General features: G+C 34.5%; 1 protein-coding gene across 2 annotated transcripts in view; it reads left to right on the top strand.

The window, feature by feature from the left end:
* UBXN7 (UBX domain-containing protein 7) overlaps window positions 1-21,631 on the top strand; it is a 54,083-nt gene that overhangs the window by 7,275 nt on the left and 25,177 nt on the right. Inside the window, exons 5-9 of one of the 2 annotated variants that reach the window (XM_051212347.1) lie at window positions 2,165-2,311; window positions 5,423-5,573; window positions 13,178-13,470; window positions 17,730-17,869; window positions 20,708-21,124. Coding sequence is in view for 1 of the 2 variants with exons in the window: in XM_051212348.1 (XP_051072526.1) it covers window positions 5,528-5,573; window positions 13,178-13,545 (414 nt within the window). In the remaining variant the exon portion in view is untranslated. Of the gene's footprint in view, window positions 1-2,164; window positions 2,312-4,055; window positions 4,110-5,422; window positions 5,574-13,177; window positions 15,193-17,729; window positions 17,870-20,707; window positions 21,125-21,631 lie in introns of those variants that run through there. The other variant, XM_051212348.1, reaches the window with a different exon arrangement.

Raw genomic sequence — 21,631 nt, 5'->3', positions numbered from 1 at the left:
TATACAAACACCTCAGGGAGAGTGAAGGGATACAACCACCTTTCTCCATTGTTCCATTCGAGCAGTGGGGTTAGGCAGGGTTGCCCAATCTCACCATTCCTCTTCAACTTTGCCAACGACGACATTCTGGAAACAGCTCTGATGAATGTAAGTAATGGTGGTGTGGATCTGTTGCCTGGAGAAAGACTTCTCGACCTTGAGTATGCGGACGATATTGTCTTACTGTGCGATAATGCCCAAGGCATGCAATCCGCACTTAATCAGTTGGCAATCAGTGTCCGTAGGTATGGCATGTGCTTTGCACCTTCGAAGTGCAAAGTACTTCTACAAGACTGGCAGGATTCCAATCCTGTACTCACTCTGGATGGTGAGCAGATAGAAGTAGTCGAGAAGTTCGTGTATCTAGGTAGCTGCATAAGTGCTGGTGGGGGTGTGAGTGATGAGATCAATGCACGTATAGTGAAAGCTAGAGCGGCTTATGCCAATCTGGGCCATCTTTGGCGCCTTCGTGATGTTAGTCTGGCTGTAAAAGGTCGGATCTACAACGCGTCGGTGATAGCAGTTTTGCTCTATGCTTGTGAAACCTGACCTCTCCGAGTTGAGGACGTTAGAGGACTCTGTGTTCGATCATCGTTGTCTCCGAAGGATTGCGGACATCCAGTGGCGACACCATGTTAGTAATGCAGACGTTTGGCATCGTGTGTTCGGGCACAGAGATGATAATTCAATTGGTGTCACCATCTTGAAACACCGACTTCGGTGGCTTGGACATGTTCTACGAATGTCGTCCCAGAGAATTCCACGTCGTGCATTGTTTGCCGACTCTGGGACTGGTTGGAAGAAGCGGAGAGGTGGTCAGTGCATGACATAGTGTCGTGGTATGAAAGAAAGCTGCAAAGGACTGGCTTGTGTTGGTCATTCACGACTCCCCGGCTGGGGTCCGAGAGACGGTGCTACACAGTGGCTAGAGACGTTATCAGATATGGCTCAGAATAGAAGCCAGTGGCGATCCTGCTGTAACCTTCTTTTACTTTCTTCATAAAAAGTGGTTTTATCTTCCCTAACTGAAAGATTTCTTCTGGTTGTACCTTTCCGTTCCGCCATTATTACTATTGTTATTATTACACTACCTTACACCAATCTGTTCGTTATTGTTCTCTTTTTCTTTCACGCTCCTTACCTTTTTTTCCTTGTCTTTAAATTCTCATTGTTTTGTGTGGCGCATATATATATTTGGTGCCCTCTTGTACCAATATTTGTGTTCAAATGAATAAATAAATATGGGACTCCTCAGCAGTGCGCATCCACGATCTCCCACTCGGGACTCGAACTCAAGACCTTCGGTCTCGCGCGCGAACACTTAACCTCTAGACTACTGATCTGGCATCCAACGGTGTTAATGTCTAACTCCAGCAAATCCACGAAATTGATAACCAAAGCACATTACTTTCGTGTATTAGCATGTCACAATACTTGATTGCAAGCTAACCATCTATCAAACTAATTCTACTGAATAATTTGGAGTTCATAAATCAATATTGTTTGTCTGATACAGTCACCAAAATTTCATTTAAATAGATTTTAGGAGGAAAAAATTATTAGCCAACTAAGGAGTATATTTTAGGGAATTAAAACTACCATGAAAAGCTACTTAATTAAGATTGAATGTTTATGAGTTACTTACCAAATAATATGTGAGTAGTGATAAAAATAAAAGTCAAAAAATGACCATTAAGACTTCTTTCTTTTTTGTCTTATCAAAAACTCAAGTACTTAGAATACTGATTAGTGACGAAATTTCAGTTGTGCTGTGTTTTGCTTCATAAATAGTTATCAAACCATCAAAAATAAGTTGAAATAGGGGTCAGTTTAGCCAAATGTCTAATTATAGTCTATATAGAAATTAAAGAATAGGCGTTATCAGCTAATGTAACCTATTTACCAAATACATGTTTATATACTCGACTTTGAGCTATACTGTCTGTAAAGTGGCTAGTAATACTACTTGACTTTCCAAACCGAAATAGGTGAAACATGCTTCAAACTTGAGAACAGTGGACCTGTGTATTTCAACCATCAAGTCACCGCTTTACTTATTTGTGTATGATATATAACCTTATGTCTTCCATCCTATCAAACTCACTTTTTTTCCATTTTAAAACAGGCTGAACTTGCTGCACAAGAAAAACATCAATGGTTACTTGTCAGTATACACGATGAAGGATGCTTTGAGTGTCATCTGCTAAATCGTGATGTTTGGAAGGATCCGAGAATCTACCAACTTATTAAACGCCATTGTACTTTTGTACAAGTAAGTATAAAATATATGCCCATATAATATAAGTTGTAGAATACTGTTTGTAGAAATGTATGCCATTCATTTTCTTTCTGTACACAAATGTAACAACTATCTGTTTTAACCCAACTTCTAGGTAACCACTTGCCTTCATGTATTCTTTTGATCAGGTAGTTTACTACAGAAGGAAAGAAAGCAGAGGTGATTCGTATATACTTAGTACAAGCTTGTTATTTTGTTTATTTAATACACAAATTGTGGTACGATTAAGCAACAATAATACTGTGCCCCACACAAAACAAGGAGATATTTTAGAGAAGTAAGATAGGAAAAGAATGCCTAATCAAAATAGGTGGATAAATAAATGATTAAGAATAGTGTAGGATATAACATTAGAAAATACAATCAGGAGATATTCCTCTCACTTAAGAAAGCTCATCTCATTTTCATGAAGGATCTAAAAACTTTCATCAGGATCTCCATTGGCTCCTATTTTGAGTTATGTCTGGTAACGTACCAGGACAATGAGTTGCACCATCTCCAGGACCCCAACGGGAAGGTTCTTGATGGGTCGACAGAAACCAGTTCTATATGATTTCTTTTCATACCACAGAGTCATATCCTAAGCTGACTAACACCCCGCCTTTTCGACCCAGCCCCGGTTTCTGCAGACGATACGCGATTTGGAAGTCTCTGTGGTGACATTTCTAAAACATAACCAAACCACCAAAGCCGACGTCTCAAGGTGGTAACACTAATTGCATAGTCATCACGGCACCCAAATGCGCATTTTTGGACTTCAAAATTACTAACACGATATTGATACTGGATCCAAACTATCCTTTGGAGACAGTAATAATCAAACACAGAGTCCTCGGTAAGACTATAATTTATGGACGACCTTTGAGCTACGTTAAAGTGGCTTCGAGAATGTTCACCTACTTGCTAGAGTTAAATGAGAGTTATAAACCTGTGTGAAGAGTAAGGATTTTGAATCACGGTTGATGGTTAGGGTCAGGAATCAAATTTACAGTTTTCATCACGAACTGACATCAGTTATAATGCCAAAACTTTATTTATCCAAATAGTTGAAGGGATTTCGCGTCAAAATCCAAGATCTGTTAACCTAAACCTGATTGGTTCGTCCATAAATTATAGTCTCATCGAGTGCTCATTTACCTTTAGGTTGGAGCGGCAAGGTTTCACAAGCATAGAATGGAACTGCTGTCACTAATGTTATAAACCCTACCTTCTACAGACAGACTAATATCGAAATGGCGCTAAAATGGATTAATCTAAGCCACTGTGACTGTTATTATATGCAAATTGATCTTATGTAACACATCACTACCAGCACTCACATAACTACCAAGGTACACGAACTTTTTGACTACTAACACACCACACACCAAAGTGAATGCAGACAAACGCTCCTTCCAGGCTTGTAATCTAACCTACTACACCAACACAGTACATCCTTAAAGAAAAAAAAATGGAACGAGACGTTTAATACTAGATGTGACTACAATCAAAATATTTTGTACGCTAACTACAAATCGATACTATAAACATGTTTTTCTATTAATAGTCTACTTGTTCAACGTTTCCTCCCTATTGATACCAATATTTCTGCATAAATCGAATATATTCTCAGTTGTTGAATGTTCTATTTGACAGACACTATCAAAAGTAGAACGATTAGTTCATGAAACAAATCCTCAAATATGCATAATCGTATATATACATATTTATCTTCCAGAGTAGCCTAGCGAAGAAAAAGTAATTAGTTGGATCCTGTCTTATGTAACATGTAGTGAGTTCATTCTCAAATTCATACTTTATCATTTCGAAAATCCAATTAAAGATTTTTAGATGTTTACACTTAAACCTATTTTACGTTGTTTTTAGAGACTTTAACCATCCACTGTGTAAAACCACATTTATTTGTACAGCTTTAATAATGAACTCACTGAAAAGAATTCATTCACTAAATTACTTGTTCTTTGACTTGATATGTATATTGACATTAGTTATTGAAACATTGTGTAACGGTGTTTCCGATTCTATACGCAATAACTAGTAAATCAATATTTAACTGTTACTTAAGGATAGCAAATTTAATAGGAAGAATGTTTAAGTCTTTTATTTTGTGGGAACCTGAAAAGGTACTGGATGACCGTTTCTTCCCAGTAAGGGACTTCTTGGTAGTGCGTATCCACGACTCTGCACGCGGGAATCGAACCCAGAACCCTAGCTTTTGCACGCGAACACTTAAAATCTAGACCACTGAGTTGGCATCCAACGGTGTTAATGTCTAACTTTAATTAATCCACGATATTGCGCAACCATCTATTGTTTTCTATGGGTAACTGCCTCACATCGGATATGGTTGAACTCCAGGTTTTCAATGGTTGTCCAACATCGATCACTTCATGATTTCTGCGGGACTTAAAGAACTCCACAACCACATACTTACGAAAAGGTTATTGCGGACCATATCATTATCACCTTGAATAATAATAGTAAACTTACTGGTGTCACTCAGATTAATATTTTGATTTGAAGATATCTTTTGAATTCTGTTATGCTAAAATTTATTGCATCGATGTGTTTCAGTTTACAAGGCCTTTTTTGTGTGCAATTTACCCTTGTTCATATTTATGAATACACGGATGGGAAAGGTTGATATATTTGTTAGTAACGTTTTCTTCTAAGTATATATTTACTCACCTCATTTCGACCTGTATAACATCTATAAGGATTAATGTTACTATGTAGCTGCTCAAAGTAAGTGGTATTTCGTCAGTTCTTCCATAACTCACTTATTAAGTACATGTTTATGTATTCCACTTTCGATCATACAGTCTTTCTAGAAGTTAGTTAGTGTAGTTTGAACTTGCAACTTACTGATTAAAAGCTGTTTAATTTCTTTCAACACCAAAATGTCACTCCATACAATATCGCCTTCAGTATTATATCAAATTCTATCTTAAACTAATGCAAACTTTCTTTTACTATGCTGTTAGTAGGTTTAAAAGTGAAGCTAATCAATTGAAGTTTATGATTTATAGGTGTGACTTGATTATCAAGATCATTATCGTTATAATTTTATTTCTGCTTATTCAGATACCTGTGGATAGTTCTGAAGGTTTACGCTTCCGTAGTAGTTATTCTTATGTTCAATCAGCTTCCCATATAGCTATTTTGGATCCGTTTACTGGAGAGCAGAAAATGATGTGGACGCATTTAAATGATCCTAAGATTGTATATGATGTCTGTAAGTGCTTTATTATTTTTATACGTAATTCATTATCTAACAGTTGATGTACTTTACAGTCAGGCTCAACTACTAATCTACACTATGATTAATATAACTAAATATAGAGAAAATACGTTAAAATACCTGAAAGTTTTAATCGAATGCTATGTAAATTTGTTTAGTTTGCGTATGGTTTTTAATCATGAATTGATATTTGTTGGAGCACTGTTGAAATCAAGTGCACTGGACAGGATTTTCATCGGAATATTTAAGACTCCCGTATAATGTACATCCTCCCTGAATCAAACCTATGACCTTTAGGTCTCGTGGTTAACGTTTTCAGTGGTGTCCCAGCTAATTTGGAAATTAAAACTCCTGCATGGAAGTTTCATATGTTGATGGATTAGTAGTTATAACTTATTCAAAGTTAGTGTAGATTTATCTAAATTGATACTAACCCCTTGTATCCACTTTACTCGATTCTTAAGTACACTCATCATAGAATCTTAATATGCTGTTTGATCTATGAAAATCGTTGTCTGATCTGATTAATTTAAAAGTAACATAGATAATGGTTATCTTCATACGAATATTCTTCAGTATTAGAACGAACAGTTTGACAAAAATTGAACATCGAGTGTTAAGAAGATTTGATTGTGATAATTACTGTGAAGTTTGCTGGACGAAACGTTGAAATTATTTAGATTTCAATTGCTGAGATTATTTCAAATATAATTTTCAAAAGTAGTTATCTTTATTACAAATCGTAATATCTTGTTAATAATCTTTCACATAAATCGTAATTTTGGAAAAACCTAATTACATGTGTTATGGTCATTCCAATGGGACACAATCAATCTTGTTCATATAATCACAATAATTTTAAACGTTATAGCTAAAGATTCGAGTGTACAGCAAGACAATACATTTTTACTTATTGTAAATCGATGAAATTCGTATTCTAGTATTGCTTCATCAATGTCACCAAACATATTTTCGTGTGCGAATAAAATTTAGTAGACATTTCTCAAGTAAAATAGGTTCATATAAAAAAGTAAGTCATTCAACAATTATACTACTAAAATTTACACTACTCATCATAATTCTTCCATCTATTCCTTAGTGCGATGACAAGCTGATAATGTCGTTTTACTGAACATTATGGATTACTTACTCACACCTGTTACCCCTCGTGGAGGAGCATAGGCTGCCCACTAGCATTCTACGTCAAACTCTATCCTTGACAATCCTTCCCAGTTGTTTCCAGTTGCTACTCATTCTTTTCATGTCTGCTTCCGACTCCCAACACACTGTGTTGCATTAGTCTCCCTCCTTTCCGTTTCCCTTCAGGATTCCGAGTTAGCGCTTGCCTCATTATTCAGTTTGATGATTTCCCTAATGCATACCCTATCCACTTCCATCGTCTTCCTAATTTCCTCTTCAACTGAAAGTTGGTTGGTTCTCTCCCACAGTAGATTGTTGCTGATGATATCCGGTCAACAACGGACATTGAGCATCTTTCGTAGACAAGTTGTTTATAAGTACTTGTACTTATGTGATGATAGTTGTGTTAGTTTTTCAAGTTTCAGCTCCGTACAGTAGAATTGACAGTCTTGACGTTCGTCTTGATGATTCTGACTTTGGTGTTGGCTTGCAGACAGTTATTTCGAGTTCCACATGTTCGTCAACTGTGTGAATGCTGTATTTGCTTTGTCAATCCTTGCATTTACCTCTGCATCGGATCCTTCACGTTCATCGATGATGCTGTCCAGGTGTGTGAAGGCTTCCACCTGTCCCACAGTTTCTCCATCAAGTGTGATTCGGTTTGTGTTCTCCGTGTTGTACTTGAAGATGTTGCTTTTCCCTTACGTATGTTGAGGCCTACTGATGCAGATGCTGCTACTACGCTGACAGTCTTCACTTGTATTTGTTAATGTGTATGGGATAGAAGAGTTAGGTCATCCGTGAAGTGAAAATTGTCTCGTCTGCAAGCTGTCGATTGTACTCCGTGTTTCCCATGAGCTATGTGGGTCTTCATAATCTTGTCAACCACCAGCTGATAGAGAAAGTTACAAAGTAGTCAGCCTTGTCTGACTCTGGTCTTCACATGGAATGCACCTGTGAGCTGTCCTCCATGCATCTCTTTGCAGTGTAGTCAGTCGTATGAATTCCGTATGATCTTGACGATTTTTCAGCTACTTACACCATAGTGTGGAAGAAGTTTCCATAAAGTCCTTCTATCCACACTGTCGAATGCTTTCAGTGGAGCTGGTCTATTCAAGAGTTCCTCAAAATATTCTACCCATGTTTTCCCCTGTTCTTGAATCTCGGTGATTGGCTTGCCTTCTTTATCCTTGACCAGTCTCTCTGGTTTACTATATTCCCTTTCCAGTTTCTTCATTGTGTCACATAATTGTCACATATTTCCTTCTCTTGAAGCTTTTTCCATTGTCGTTGCTAGCTCTTCCACATGTTTGTGCTTGTCAGTTCTCATGCTCGTCACTTGCTTGTTTGCATCTGCGTATTCATCTTTTGCCTTGACTTTCTCTGTTCTTGTTCGGCTGTTGTTGATTCCTGTTCGTCTTTTTGAGTCTTGTCCAGGATTTCCATAGAGATCCATTCCTTATGATAATGTTTGTTGCGGCCCAGAACCTTCTGACACGTTTAAGTTAAGGCTTCTTTGATTCCTTTTCAGTTGATCTCCATATTATTTTTCACATCTCTGAGTAGATCTAGTAAGACTTGGAACCTGTTATTGAGAGTTATCTTGAATTCATTCTGCTTGTTAGTATCCGGAAGAAAGGCTGTATTGAACTTTTGTAATGCTGTTTCTCCATTTGTCTAGTACTTCTTTAGCTTCAGTTTCATCATGAAAACCAACAGTTGGTGGTGATCCGAAGTCATATCAACTCCATTCCTGCTTCTCACGTCTTTCATTGACCTTCTGAATTTTTTAGTGATGCAAATATGATCAGTCTGATTCTCTGTAGTGTGGTCGGATGATACCCATGTAGCTTTGTGTATACGCTTGTGTAGGAATACAGTGTCACCTATAAACATTGTGATGAATTTACATACATTTGCAAATCTGTCACCATTCTCGTATCCTTCTCGCAGTCAATCCTTGTCGTCCCATGATATCTTCGTACCCAATGTTGTCCATCCCAACTTCGGCGTTCTAGTCTCTCATCAGGATGTTCGGGTCGTTTCCTGAGCACTTCGCTATGATCGACTGCAGCCTCTCGTTAAAATGGTCCTTGTGTTGTGTCGGTTACTATGTTAAGCCCACATAACTTGTTCTAGCTTCTGGACAGGCCTATTTATTCATTCTTCTTGAGTCACGTTTTGACCTCGTCAATTATTCACTTATTAATCCTGACTGTTTTTATATGAGCGTATGTGTGTACACTACTTATCTCATTCATCACATGTCTGTAACTAATTTTTTGTGACTATAAATATTGATTAACCCTCGATTAAATGGAGTTGGCTCACACACCATCTCCAACGTGCGTCGTTTCGCTTCATTCTCTGTGATCCTTTGGTTGTCTGTTCCGATCAACGAGTGTACAAAATAGGCATATTCAAACATTCATTTTCGTATTTGACTTATTTAATTCCGTTATACACTAACGCGATTTAAGTCGATAATATTATATGAGGATTGACGATATTTATATTTCAATAACAATTAATTTTAAAAACCAATTAGTCAGATATCTGTCCACTAAACTTTTCGTCGTCGTTGCTATAATTGGTGGGTGCGTAACATTGGATAACATTCATTGTGATCCCCTCCCTCTTTATTTCGAAGGATGCTTTGATAATCCTGCATCCATGAGATTCTCATGTTATAAGTGCTTTACGTGTTTCTTTGGATAGCATCAGAACAACTCCCCGAGTGGACAGAGCATTCTCCTCTTCATGACCCGAGTACAGCAACATCTCTCCCGAATCTAACCTTTTCTGTCCAACTTGGGTCCAATTGGTTTCACTAATTCCGATCGCCACCAAGTTGTATATCCTCATTTCCGCAGCTATTTGATTTTTATAGTTGTGTACGCACCTATTAATTCTACTCACACAAATATTCCTTATCTTCTGATTTTTTTCCGTCTACGCACATCCATCTAATCAACTATAAGATTAGTTTCTTTATTTCCTTTATCTCCCTTGTTATGACGTGTGATAACCTAAAATTACATTTGTGTGCTGCAGTGGCCCACTAAATCAGCGGAAAAGTACTCGAAAATGTTAAATATTATTGCGCCGTCACTGAATGAATATTGAAAACGGATGGTTATTCTCACACTTGCAACTTAAGTGGTACATATTTCCTACCTTTATCAGGTCATTTGTATAAGGCTTGATTTTTTTTCACGTTGGTAACACTTCCTGTCGTATACATGACATTTGTTTATCAGACTGCTGAATTGATTATACACCTTTCTTTGTAACAGAAAATCCTGTACTTCAGTTTGTTTTGCGTTGTTTGTATGTGTATTTATGCTTGTTCGTTTATTTGTGAGGATTTGTATATAATATTTGTACTTGCTGATGCGAACATCTGAATCGATGTACACATTCTGATTCGGTTCACCTTGTTTCTAGTTAATAATTAATCACTCCATGAATGACTCACTATATCGTCACTGACTGGATTACGGATTCCGCTCCACAGGGAGCATTTGTTTCTTCAGTATTATCGTAGATGGATTTTACCGTCGATCCGCATATCGTAAGAAATCCAGATCCAGAGTTTCGACAACCTCCCCAACACAAATATTTTCTCCGTATTTCAGTGATAGACCATTTTGAACCGAGATTCATGTAATCTTAAGTGTATAGAATTTAATATGAAGATGTGAACTGGTTTTCTCAATTCTCTATGTTGCCTTGTCATTATGATTTGATTAAATGCGACCTTAAATTCTTTTTCTTACAACTGGAAATGTTGTATTCTGCTTTCGAGTACAGATCATTTGGGGATAAGAAATCAGTGTCGGTTACCTGAATGTTTATAGATTAATGTCTGATTGGTTTATCTGAAAGATATAGATTCACAACAGTCATCCTAATCCGGTCGATAAATGCGCGCGCACGTGTGTGTATGTGTACTTGAAGTTCATATAGGCAATCATGTGATCATTAAATGGTAGATCAAGCTCTTTCTATCACACACACGTACAACCACTCTGCAGTTATGTGCGGACGTGCATGTTTTTCATTCTCCATTTTTCATGCTGGATGGATGTTATTAATATACATATATAAGTGTATGTCTATGTATAAATACATATCTGCGAAATGTATGTTTCCATGTTGACATTCATGGTGAATTGACGAGTATTAGAACGACAACCTAAGCTTAAATTTTTTCTCTTGCAAAGGTTGTTCGTTTTTGCTATCTCCGTTGTCATCGTCATCGTGGTTGTTAATCCTCCCACTGACTAGTTGGTTAAGTGTACACTACTACTGCTACAGTGTTGGTGTGATTATTAACAAAATATTTTGAGTTAGTCTGGATATATAAATCAATGTGTCGTAGATGAGTGACCTGATATTTTGTCAGTCATCTTGTATGTATTCAACGAATACCTCGAACACATTACTACATATATATGTATTTATGTGTGTGTGTTTGGAACATTGAAATGCAGTCAATAAATATGTATACAGATTGCATGCCTGATTATTCAATCAATATTCTAGCTTCTTACTGCCTACTTTGATTAGAAACTAAGGCAAATAATGGAGTCAATAGGTGAAATGACTTATTTATTATGTAAGATTATTAGAAATACTCCTCTTCCATTCTCAAAATCAGTCATGATATGAATTTTTTTTATCGAAAAGAAAAAGGGAGTCAAATACTCAATGATGTGATTTAGGACTATTGATGAAGGACTATACTCTGAAACGTTATGAACTCGATAGTGATTTTCGGATTTCGAGAAATTAATTTCAAATTAATAGTATTCTTCTGTCTTTCAAACTAATCGTTAACGTGCTGTATTCAAAGAGATGAGCTAAAGCATTCAGTTTTAGTTATGCTGAGTTTTACACTAATGAATTCATTTGGTTTTTAGATGGTTTTAGGGAAGCATTACCCTCATCCTACATTGAGATTTCACGGGAGTACTCACTCATGAATCCTCACGGAGTCGAACCCCAGGACCTTCAGGTCTTGTGGTGAGCTCGTTAATTTCAAACCACCGAGCCTGCAATCAACAAGCCACATTTCCAGCTTCACAATAAAGTTCAACAACCCTTTGGGTTGTATTTTACAATTGATTATTCTTGAAAGTTATGTTGTATTATCAACATGAATTTCCAGTTTTATTTGTCCAATCAAAAACCACTACTATGAGGGATTTTTAACGCGATTTCTGTTTACAACAAAATGGTTTGTTGTTGTTGTTGCGATGCGGTCATTGTTGCTAAACTAGGAATTTTTGTTTAAATATTCGATAATTCTTCCGATAATACTTGTTAAAAATACAAATTATTTTTCATGTTCCGTTAAGAATTAGTTCAATTAGCTTTTTTATTTAGATTGTCTATATTTTCGTATTATCTACTGCTATAGTTTAATACTTTAGTAATTCGCGTGACTATCGTAACCAATGGTTGGAGACTCTTGGTGATATGGCTCAGAATCGATTACAATGGCGTCGGTGTATACACTCTCTGTCTTCCCTTAAACTAAGAGATTAAAATCGCTTCATATCTTTCTTTCTACGAACTAATTCTTTCTTCCTGTACTATATCCTTATTGCAATCTTTCTTTTATATATTACCACTTCTGAATTAACTACTTTTATGAATCCGGTGTCTATCTTGTTGTGTTAATGAGGTATGGCAACTTGGACCGATTCATATATGTGCCTGGTCCTACGTTGTAGCTGACTGACTTGAGTAATTTGTAGGCAATTGGTTCCCAAAAATTTTGCATTAAATATGACTCACTGAATTGATATATTCCCTAGTGTTATAGAATTACGTCATATACTTAAAGCCTCACTAAATACTGTAACATATTTGTACTTTATGACACGGTCTAATTTCATCTAGGGACATCCTAAAAACTAGAAGGCATACTGGACATCTGTTTTGACCTTGTATGAGACAAGCGAACACATTGTACCTATGACCTCTGAAGGACTCGGTCCCATGACGTACTCGTGAAATTCAGACCTTTTGAGTTAATATACAGTGGTTGACAACTCTAACTTCAATCAATTCGCTATTTTGCGGACCCGTCGTTTATTTGCATCGATGATATCTGTCTTACATCCAACATGACTGAACTTTACGAGTTACAATTCCTAAATAGAATTTTGAGGATTTATCTCGAAGTTATTTACTAATGAGCCAATAAAATTGTTATTAGTTTAAAAGGGTTGTGGAAATTTTCTAGGTGTAGTCAGTCTGTAGAGAAAACCACAAAATGGAAAATATCCACTAATCTTTGGTAAGAATATGTAGATTAATTTGAAAGGAATGTGTTTTTATCCGTTATTTGATCTCGACTTTTTAACTGTACTTTTTTAAAGGCTGTCCTCATTTTCAACTTGTTAATGTTTTGATTATATATTATCATTCCTGTCTTAATCTTCTAGTATATCAATTTATACAACATACTACGCTAACTAATCCGAATAGCAATACAGATGTAATCAATACTACTGCTATTAATGATGGTCAATACAGTAGTAGTATTGGTAGTATTAGCCTTAGTGGGAACGGTAGAACAGATTCAACTAGTATTGACAATCGTTTTACGAATTCTGTCCCCCAGACTGGTATACGAAGAAGACCAGCAGAAGCAGCAAATGCAGAAATGCATCAACAATTCAATCATTTCAATTTGAAAAGGCCACGTTTACAAACATCTGACAATGTACATTCATCGGTAAGTTTAACGCATACATTACTAATTTTGAAATTTTTTATTATGAATCCTTATCTGGATATTATAAACGTATAAAGGAAAAAAGTCTATTACGACACATATAAGTTGACTATAGAGAGAGAAAAAGATTCATCGAAGACATTTGTCAGCTATTCCACTTTTGTAGAAGAAAACGGAAAAAATCTGGTGAAAATATTTTCGTATCAACGGTTTGATCTGGTAAAGTTATACAATGATATATAGATATATATATTCCGCCTAGAGCCCTTTTAGGGTTACTACCGGTCCCAATTCTGGATAATGAAGTGTTGGGCATGGAGTTAGCAACCACATCCCGTAGGAGAGAACTGTGTTGAAAAGCGCTAATCAGAAATATACATACATATGTATACATATATTGAAAAATAGGATTTAGTTGGGTCACTAATAATACTCGGAAATGAAGCTAGTATGTTTATGAGAAGTATGAAATATATATGCCCTTTTGACGAATGTAAAGAAGGTGAACAGGAAGAAGAATAAAAAGATGGTGAAGAAGAGGAAATCAAGTTTTAGAGCTATAATAAATCGAGAGTTACTTTTACACACACAGAATTCGAATGGGCGTTGCTGAGTAGCTAAAGCCTTCACACTTCACAGCCCTTTGATCTTCATTTCCTTTAAACCAGTTCACGTGACTGTATGGATAACTCTAGTGGACCAACCTGTCTAGTATTGAGCTGTTGATTGACTAGGGTTCATCTTTTATGAGTCAGGGTAATCTCTTTAGAAACAACTTACATTGTGCAGCTGATTTAACCTGCTCCATAAAAGCCAGTAATCTCATGTATCTGTATTAGTCTGCTCTTTTCCAGTCTTTTAAATTGACATATTATATTAAACCGAAAAATAAACGCAATTTAGATACTTCTGCTTTACTAAATTCACCAATCTGCTCACGTACGCAAGTCTTATCACTATAACATAACATTTATTGAAGCAAAAGAAAACTAATTAATACTGTTTTTTTGGTTAAAATATGTTCTCATCTGGATTCAATGACTTTGTCAGCTAAAAAATCAATATCGGCCTATTCTTCCTCACTATCTATCGTTCGACCAATCAAATCATTTTACACTTTGAGAAGTCACTTATGTAATTGAGTTCAATAATAGTTTCTATGTTGAAATATAAACAAGGAAGTTAATTGTAGGAGTACATCTATCAGACACACATCATTTATGAACGTAACTTGACATTTTATTTTGTCGTGATTAAAAATACCTACGAAGAAAATGAAAGTGTATTATGTCAACTGTTATGACTTTAAGGTCGTCTAATTATCACGTGATTTATTCGTCAATCGAAATATGACTTATTGAATCTTAGTACTGTACTAAACCAATGAATTTCGACTGGTATGAGCGGCCTAGTGTCCTTATTAGTCCTTTGTACTTGTAGCCCGTTAAGTTGAGTCCAGAACGTCAATAACAGCTCCGAATATTCGAATCATTTATTTAAAACATACTTGGTTTATATACCAGCCAAACAGACCACATCACACCATAACATAGGAAACAACATTTATACGAAATCAAGCCAAAATGTGTCTGTGAACGTGGGAGACGGTAATTAATAAACTGAACATAGTTTACGAACAATAAAATATATACTAATAATCTATAGGTCAAAATGAAGCTTATAATAAGGGGAATATAGATATAAATAATCTAGTTACTGAACAGTTATACAATATATATATATATATATATATATATATATATATATATATATATAATATTAGTCCATTAATAGCTCTCAGGAGTCACCTGTGATTTTATCTTCAATGGGATATAACTATCGAGGAAATTCAAGCACATCATTGTTGTGTCATTTTGTTGATCTTCCAACAAGTTTGCACATTGATTTTGTCATATAATAAGAAAACTACTGATAATCCAATAAATGATCCAAACATATACTGGCCTCTCGAATAAATGATTGCTGTAGAGTTCCGACCTGGTTCAAGATTAAAGTAAAACTGATTATAAATTTAGAACTGCTTGTTAGCTACGTGAAACTGCTCTATACACAATTATATTTCGTTACATTTCCTTTTATCGATAGATTCATTATTCTCACGGTTTATGTAATCATCGGCTAATAAGCTGCATAATAATTTCAAGGTTACCGCTTATAATCACTAGTACACTATGTAGTTTCACTCTAACTAACCATTTTCATATAAAATTATCGTGAACGAAGCATTATGTTGTAATTTGATTGCTAGTTTTTGATTAGTATAACATTTTAATGTTTAAAATCATAAAATATGTTATTTGGAAGTTTTATTTTTATTCTAAGGGATCATTATAGTTTTTGGTTAGCTACAATGGTTTATTGATTCAACAGTTTATCTATCAGTTATTATTCACCAACTGGATCCAATGTGTCTACTTTATCGTACTAGGATTTCAGTGGTCAGCTTCATACACTTGTATACTGAGTATCTGAATTAATTAGTGAAATAACTTTGTTATTTACGGAGTTGTGATATTGTATAGTTGTGTACGCATTTTAATGGCTTATATCCGACTCCAGGTCGATTATATGAATTACTGTTATTGAAATATACATATCGTCAATCCTCATATAAAATTATAGACTTAAATCGCGTTAGTGAATGACGGAATTAAATAAGTCTAATGCGAGAATGAATTTCGAATACGTGTATTTCATACAATCGTTGATCCAGACAAACAATCAAAAAAACGAAGCGAATAAAGCGAAGTGATGAGAGCGAAGCGAGATGATGCTCAGTGGAGAAGGCATGTGAACCTACTCGATTTAATCAAGCGTTAATCGATATTAATAGTCAGAACAAAAATAAGCTACAGATATATGATGAATAGGATAAGAAGTACATACACATACGCTCATATGACAACAGGTAATTTTGATAAGCGAATAACTGACAAGGTCAAAATGTGAATCAAGAAAAATGAATAAATTGATCTATCTAGAAGCTAGAATAATCTGTATCATCTTAACATAGCAACTGACTACGTTCTCTTTAATGCACATAAAAAAACGTTTAGATAGTCATGTAGTAATGATATCAACATACAGATATTGGATTTTTCTGGAAGGAGAAAAAAAAATTATGACTATCACAAATTAATTAAGTTACTCTTTACTTGTCTTCATAAATAATTATACAGATTTAACATTTAAAACACCTCTAGTAAACTGTTATAAATGAACTCAGCTAGACAATTGGTGTAAATAGTTGTGATGGCCCCTTTACTGTTTAAATGTTTAGATGAACGTTTTTTAGTTTCAGATAACATTTAGAAAAAAGAACATTTACTCAAATCATCTTGGCAATTGGTTTCATATTACTAGTTAGAAGTGATATGAAATTTATTAAGAGAGTAGTATTTATATTTACTATTGTTAATGTTGAGTAGAAGTTTTTTGCGAATTTATCCCTCAGAGTTTATCACATATATCACTCACCTCATTCCAGATGGAATACGGTTCGTGTTGTCTAAGGTAATGAAAACGTTTATAAATACTAATTTCTTCATTCTTATATATACCGGATTTTTGTTGTTGTTGAAGTAGCCTATAAAAGTTTGTTATTTCTAGTATTATTAATTTATTTATTGGATTTGATGTTATTGTTGTAACATTCACAGGAACTGTGACTAAAATTGGGATACATAACTATGTACTAGATAAATGAATTATAAAAAAAAATTAAAAGATATTCCTTCTAAGCTATGCTTTAAAATTCTATAAGTTGCAAGTTTCAACCTTGCTCCTATGTACATCAGCTTAAAAAGTCAGACAGAGTATCACTAGTTCAAAAATAAAGATAAAAACTAAGCGGTTAAAGGTTATTACTCAAATTTGCATGGAAACTGTAAAAACAAACATATTAAATTGGTATCTGGATATCTAATATATATATTCAGCTTCTCACTAATAAAACAATGACTCGAAACATGCTTAATTTATTTTACCTTTGATAATCCTGTAATACACTAACCTACACAGCTCAAATCTGAATACATCAATTTGTACATCGTAATGAAGTGAAAAACAGGGTACATTTATAAAATGAAATGCAAATGCATTCGAAAATTCATCTGTTTTTGTAATCACTTTGAGTCTGTTCGTAAGTTTATCACTGTTTTAGGTTTATTATCATTATTATTATTATTATTATTATTATTATTATTATTATTATTATTATTACTATTAAAATATTCCAGGATGTTGAATATATCGACTTGTCAAATAGTGTACATTCATCTCAAATAAATTGTACAACTACTAGTCCGTTAGATCTAACTGAAGAAGAACAATTACAACTGGCTATTGAAGCATCTAAAAGGAGGCTAAACGACAATTGGTAAGATAATAATAAAATTAATTTATTCTCTCTCTCTCTCTCTCTATATATATATATATATATATATATATATATATATATATATATATATATATATATATATATATATATATATAGCAATGTAAGCTTATTTATCATATATCGATTTAATGTATTTGGATTTAAGCTACACTGTTGTTATTTGAGAAGGCTAAAAGCAATAGTACTCAATTGTTCAAATCGAAGTAGAAGGGTAAGGGTCCTTAGTGAGATGAAATTGCAATCTACTAGTTGAAATCCGGATGTTCTTTACCACTATATAGCATCGTTTTTGTGTTCAGATTTAATCCAAACTGTTTATATATAGAGGGTTAGTCATACTAGCCGGTACACAGTTTAAAAGCTGAATTAATCATTCGAACCAGTGAACAACCGTCATTTTTTAAAGAATCTGATCACTTTCCTAAATCTGTCTATATATGTACTACACATACTAGTAAGATATATGAATACCAAATAACCTGTTAGTTGAAAGAATAGTCAGCACATTACTTTTTCATTAAAACCATTAGCCGATCAATTTTACACTATTATTGGAAACCTAGAAGCACTGGAATATCGTTTCGTCCTAATATGAGACTCTTCAGCAGTGCACATTCATGATCAGGTTGTCAACGGTAGTCTAACACATCGATTCATGATTTCAGTGCAATTCAACAATCTCCAGAACTTTATTCGGACATTACTTTTTCTTATGCTTTAAATAGTGTTTAGATACTTTCTTGGAAAAAGTACTATGAAGAAATTTACGGTAGTATTAATAGTAGTATAGTGAACAAAAATCAGGTGCGGAGGATGTTGGGGACGTTAAATCCCCAGAACGCATTTAGGAAAGGACCTAATTTTGTAATTCTATTTAGAAAATTTGAGTTTCTTTGTTTTCGCGCCAAAGGCGCTCTTGTCACCATGTCGTATTTCCCACTGGGAATTATCTTAAATACTATTGGTCCATCGTGTCTTTTATCATGATATTTGTTAACTCTCTCCAAGGACGGTTTTGTACTATATATATATATATATATATATATATATATATATATATATATATATATACGTTTTGAATTGTGTTTGTTGTTATCGCTCGTTTCTGGCTGTTTGCAGAATATACTTCCCCATTCCAAGCTTGGACTTCTCCCTCTAGTTAGCGGGGCTGGGACGCATCAATAGCTAGCTTACTGGTCTTTGACTACCGAGTCTTGTTTATCCTTCACAGATTCAGTGAACTCGTGATATCTTCAACCCTAGCAGAGGACTAATTTATTTTTTGATACAAAATTGCAGAGTGCCTTCGTAAATTATGAAAACTATACATGCTAGATGTACTATTTGCAGTCATTAGGGTAGAACAAAATATATTTATTATGTTTCATGATTATTTCAATTCTGTTGTTATTACAATTACTCTCTGTTTACATTTCCGTTCTCTCCGTTCTCACTCTTCTCCTGTCAGGCATTCTACTTCTGATTCGTGTTACTTACTACTTATATCTATCGACGGAAGTAGCATACACCACTGTAGTAGTAGCTCGTGTGTACATTTATTAGTATGTGAAATATCTCATTTCTTTTCCAAACATATATATGTATACTAAACAGTTAATGTTTGTATATACGTAATATATCAAGCGTAAACTTTACATAAAATGAAATATTTGCAAGAAGTAAAAACATTATCACTTACATAATTTTATTGTTTTCCCTTCTTCTCAACATTATATTTCATCCTAAATACTATTAGATTTTTTAATTAGAAATATGCTAAGGTGGTTACAAGGAAAGTCGAATTTAATTAGAAAGGCTGAAATCTTTTCAGGAACGATAATCACTCGCACATATTCTACTAATTCAATTTTTCGCATAATCTTTGTCCTCTGATTGGTTGTCATGTTTTTTTAGTTGGCTAAATTGCTGCATGATTGAAGGTTATACTCTGCTACTACAGTAATAACTTTCGCACCAGTTTCGATTGAGTTGCTTGTTCTACCACAAATATCGAGTTACCTGCATTCCCATCTTCTTCATGTGTTAGCTGTCGAGGTTCAATGTATTGAGTATAATTGATTGTTTTCAGTTCCAAAGAGAACCGATCGTATTAGAGTAGCTCAATCGTTCTCGTTCCTAGATCCGTAACACCATAGGCCATTAAAAACATTGAACAATTGTTTTACTGCGTTATGGAACTTTTTAATAGTGCACATTCGAAACCTTACCGAGAATCGAACTCATGACCTTTAGATCTTATGACATGCACTTAACTTTTGGACTATTCAATGGATTACATGTGAATTTCCCACTTCAAATTTCTCTCTAATGCCTCCTGGTTTCCTCTAGTTATATAAGGTTGGCATGTAATGTAAACTATAGAATGTAAACTATCGTTCGCATCATTGTCTTTATAAATAAAATCACCAGTCTATACTTCAAAAGAAAGAATTGAGGAATGAGAATTACTGATAATAAACCAATTATCTACAAAGATATCAGTATGATTCCATCGGTTTAGAACAATTTATTGCTGACTTGTGAGAAAGCATTTTCATAGATCACTTTTCTTGAAGTATGTATATCAATTATGTTGTTATTTGAATGAATGAAAGGTTTATAACTATGAAACTTTTCATCTCCGGAAATACAACACTTAGAAAATATGCTACATTAGTTTAATTTTCAATGTTCCAATATTATTATTCAACATGTTCATAACTGATTTATTCACTGACGACTCGTAGTAGTCATCTTTTTGACTGAAACTATTACAATCGCTTTTATTCTCTGTTTACTATTTTATATTTTATTCAGTTCACTGATGATAGTGAGATAGTTCTCACAGATGATGACGATGACAATGATGAAGAATATATGAATGGCAATAGACGTTTAGACACTGATATTGACCAACAACAATGTGATCATGAACAAGATAAAAAGCAATACACACATAATACATATGAAGACGATGATTGCGTTGTAGTTGACTATCCTAAAAAGCCTAGCAGTTCATCATTTGTTTCATCGACTACAGCATTTATTACAGCAAGAAGACCGTTAAGACCATCAGAAAAGTTAAGTGAATCAACATCCAATAATGATTTGAAATCAGATATTTTGACCGTATTACCTACTCCAGCACCTGGTGAAGCGGTTATGGAATTACTTTTTCGTTTACCCGATGGTAATCGTGAAGTCCATCGACTTCATCCTACTCTCAAGTTACAGGTAAATTTAACTATTTTCGAATGTTTTCTCTCTCTTTTGTTTTATCGATATCAAAAGAATTACAATCATGTGAATAATGAACATTTGCACTGAATTTATATAATTTGATGTCATAAGTGAGGAGTCGCTTAGAGTAAACCAATTTCCATTTTATTATCGGACAAGTTGAATCAAGACAAGCAAATTAATACTTAAAGGAAATGTCAAAATCTAAAAATGACTTACTGTGACCATATACTTTTAGTGAGATTTGGCAACATAGATTCTCCCAAGCATATATTCGTACTAGGTCCTATATTAATAATTAATTGATCAATATCACAACATGATCTTCGTTCAACAATAATTAGAAACTGGAAGGCATTGAGCATCTTTCTCATTTTACGATTGGTTTCTTCAACAGTGTGTATATACTATCCCACTACCGATCTAATCCAGGATCTCCAAGTCAATTTTACAACGTACCAATCTCAGATTCAAGCTTTCCTTTATGGATACCTAGATATT

This window comes from Schistosoma haematobium, chromosome ZW, assembly GCF_000699445.3.
Source record: "Schistosoma haematobium chromosome ZW, whole genome shotgun sequence".
NCBI lineage: Eukaryota > Metazoa > Platyhelminthes > Trematoda > Strigeidida > Schistosomatidae > Schistosoma > Schistosoma haematobium.
The sequence above is the reverse complement of the archived record's forward strand: the minus strand, read 5'-3'. Positions and strand labels throughout refer to the sequence as shown.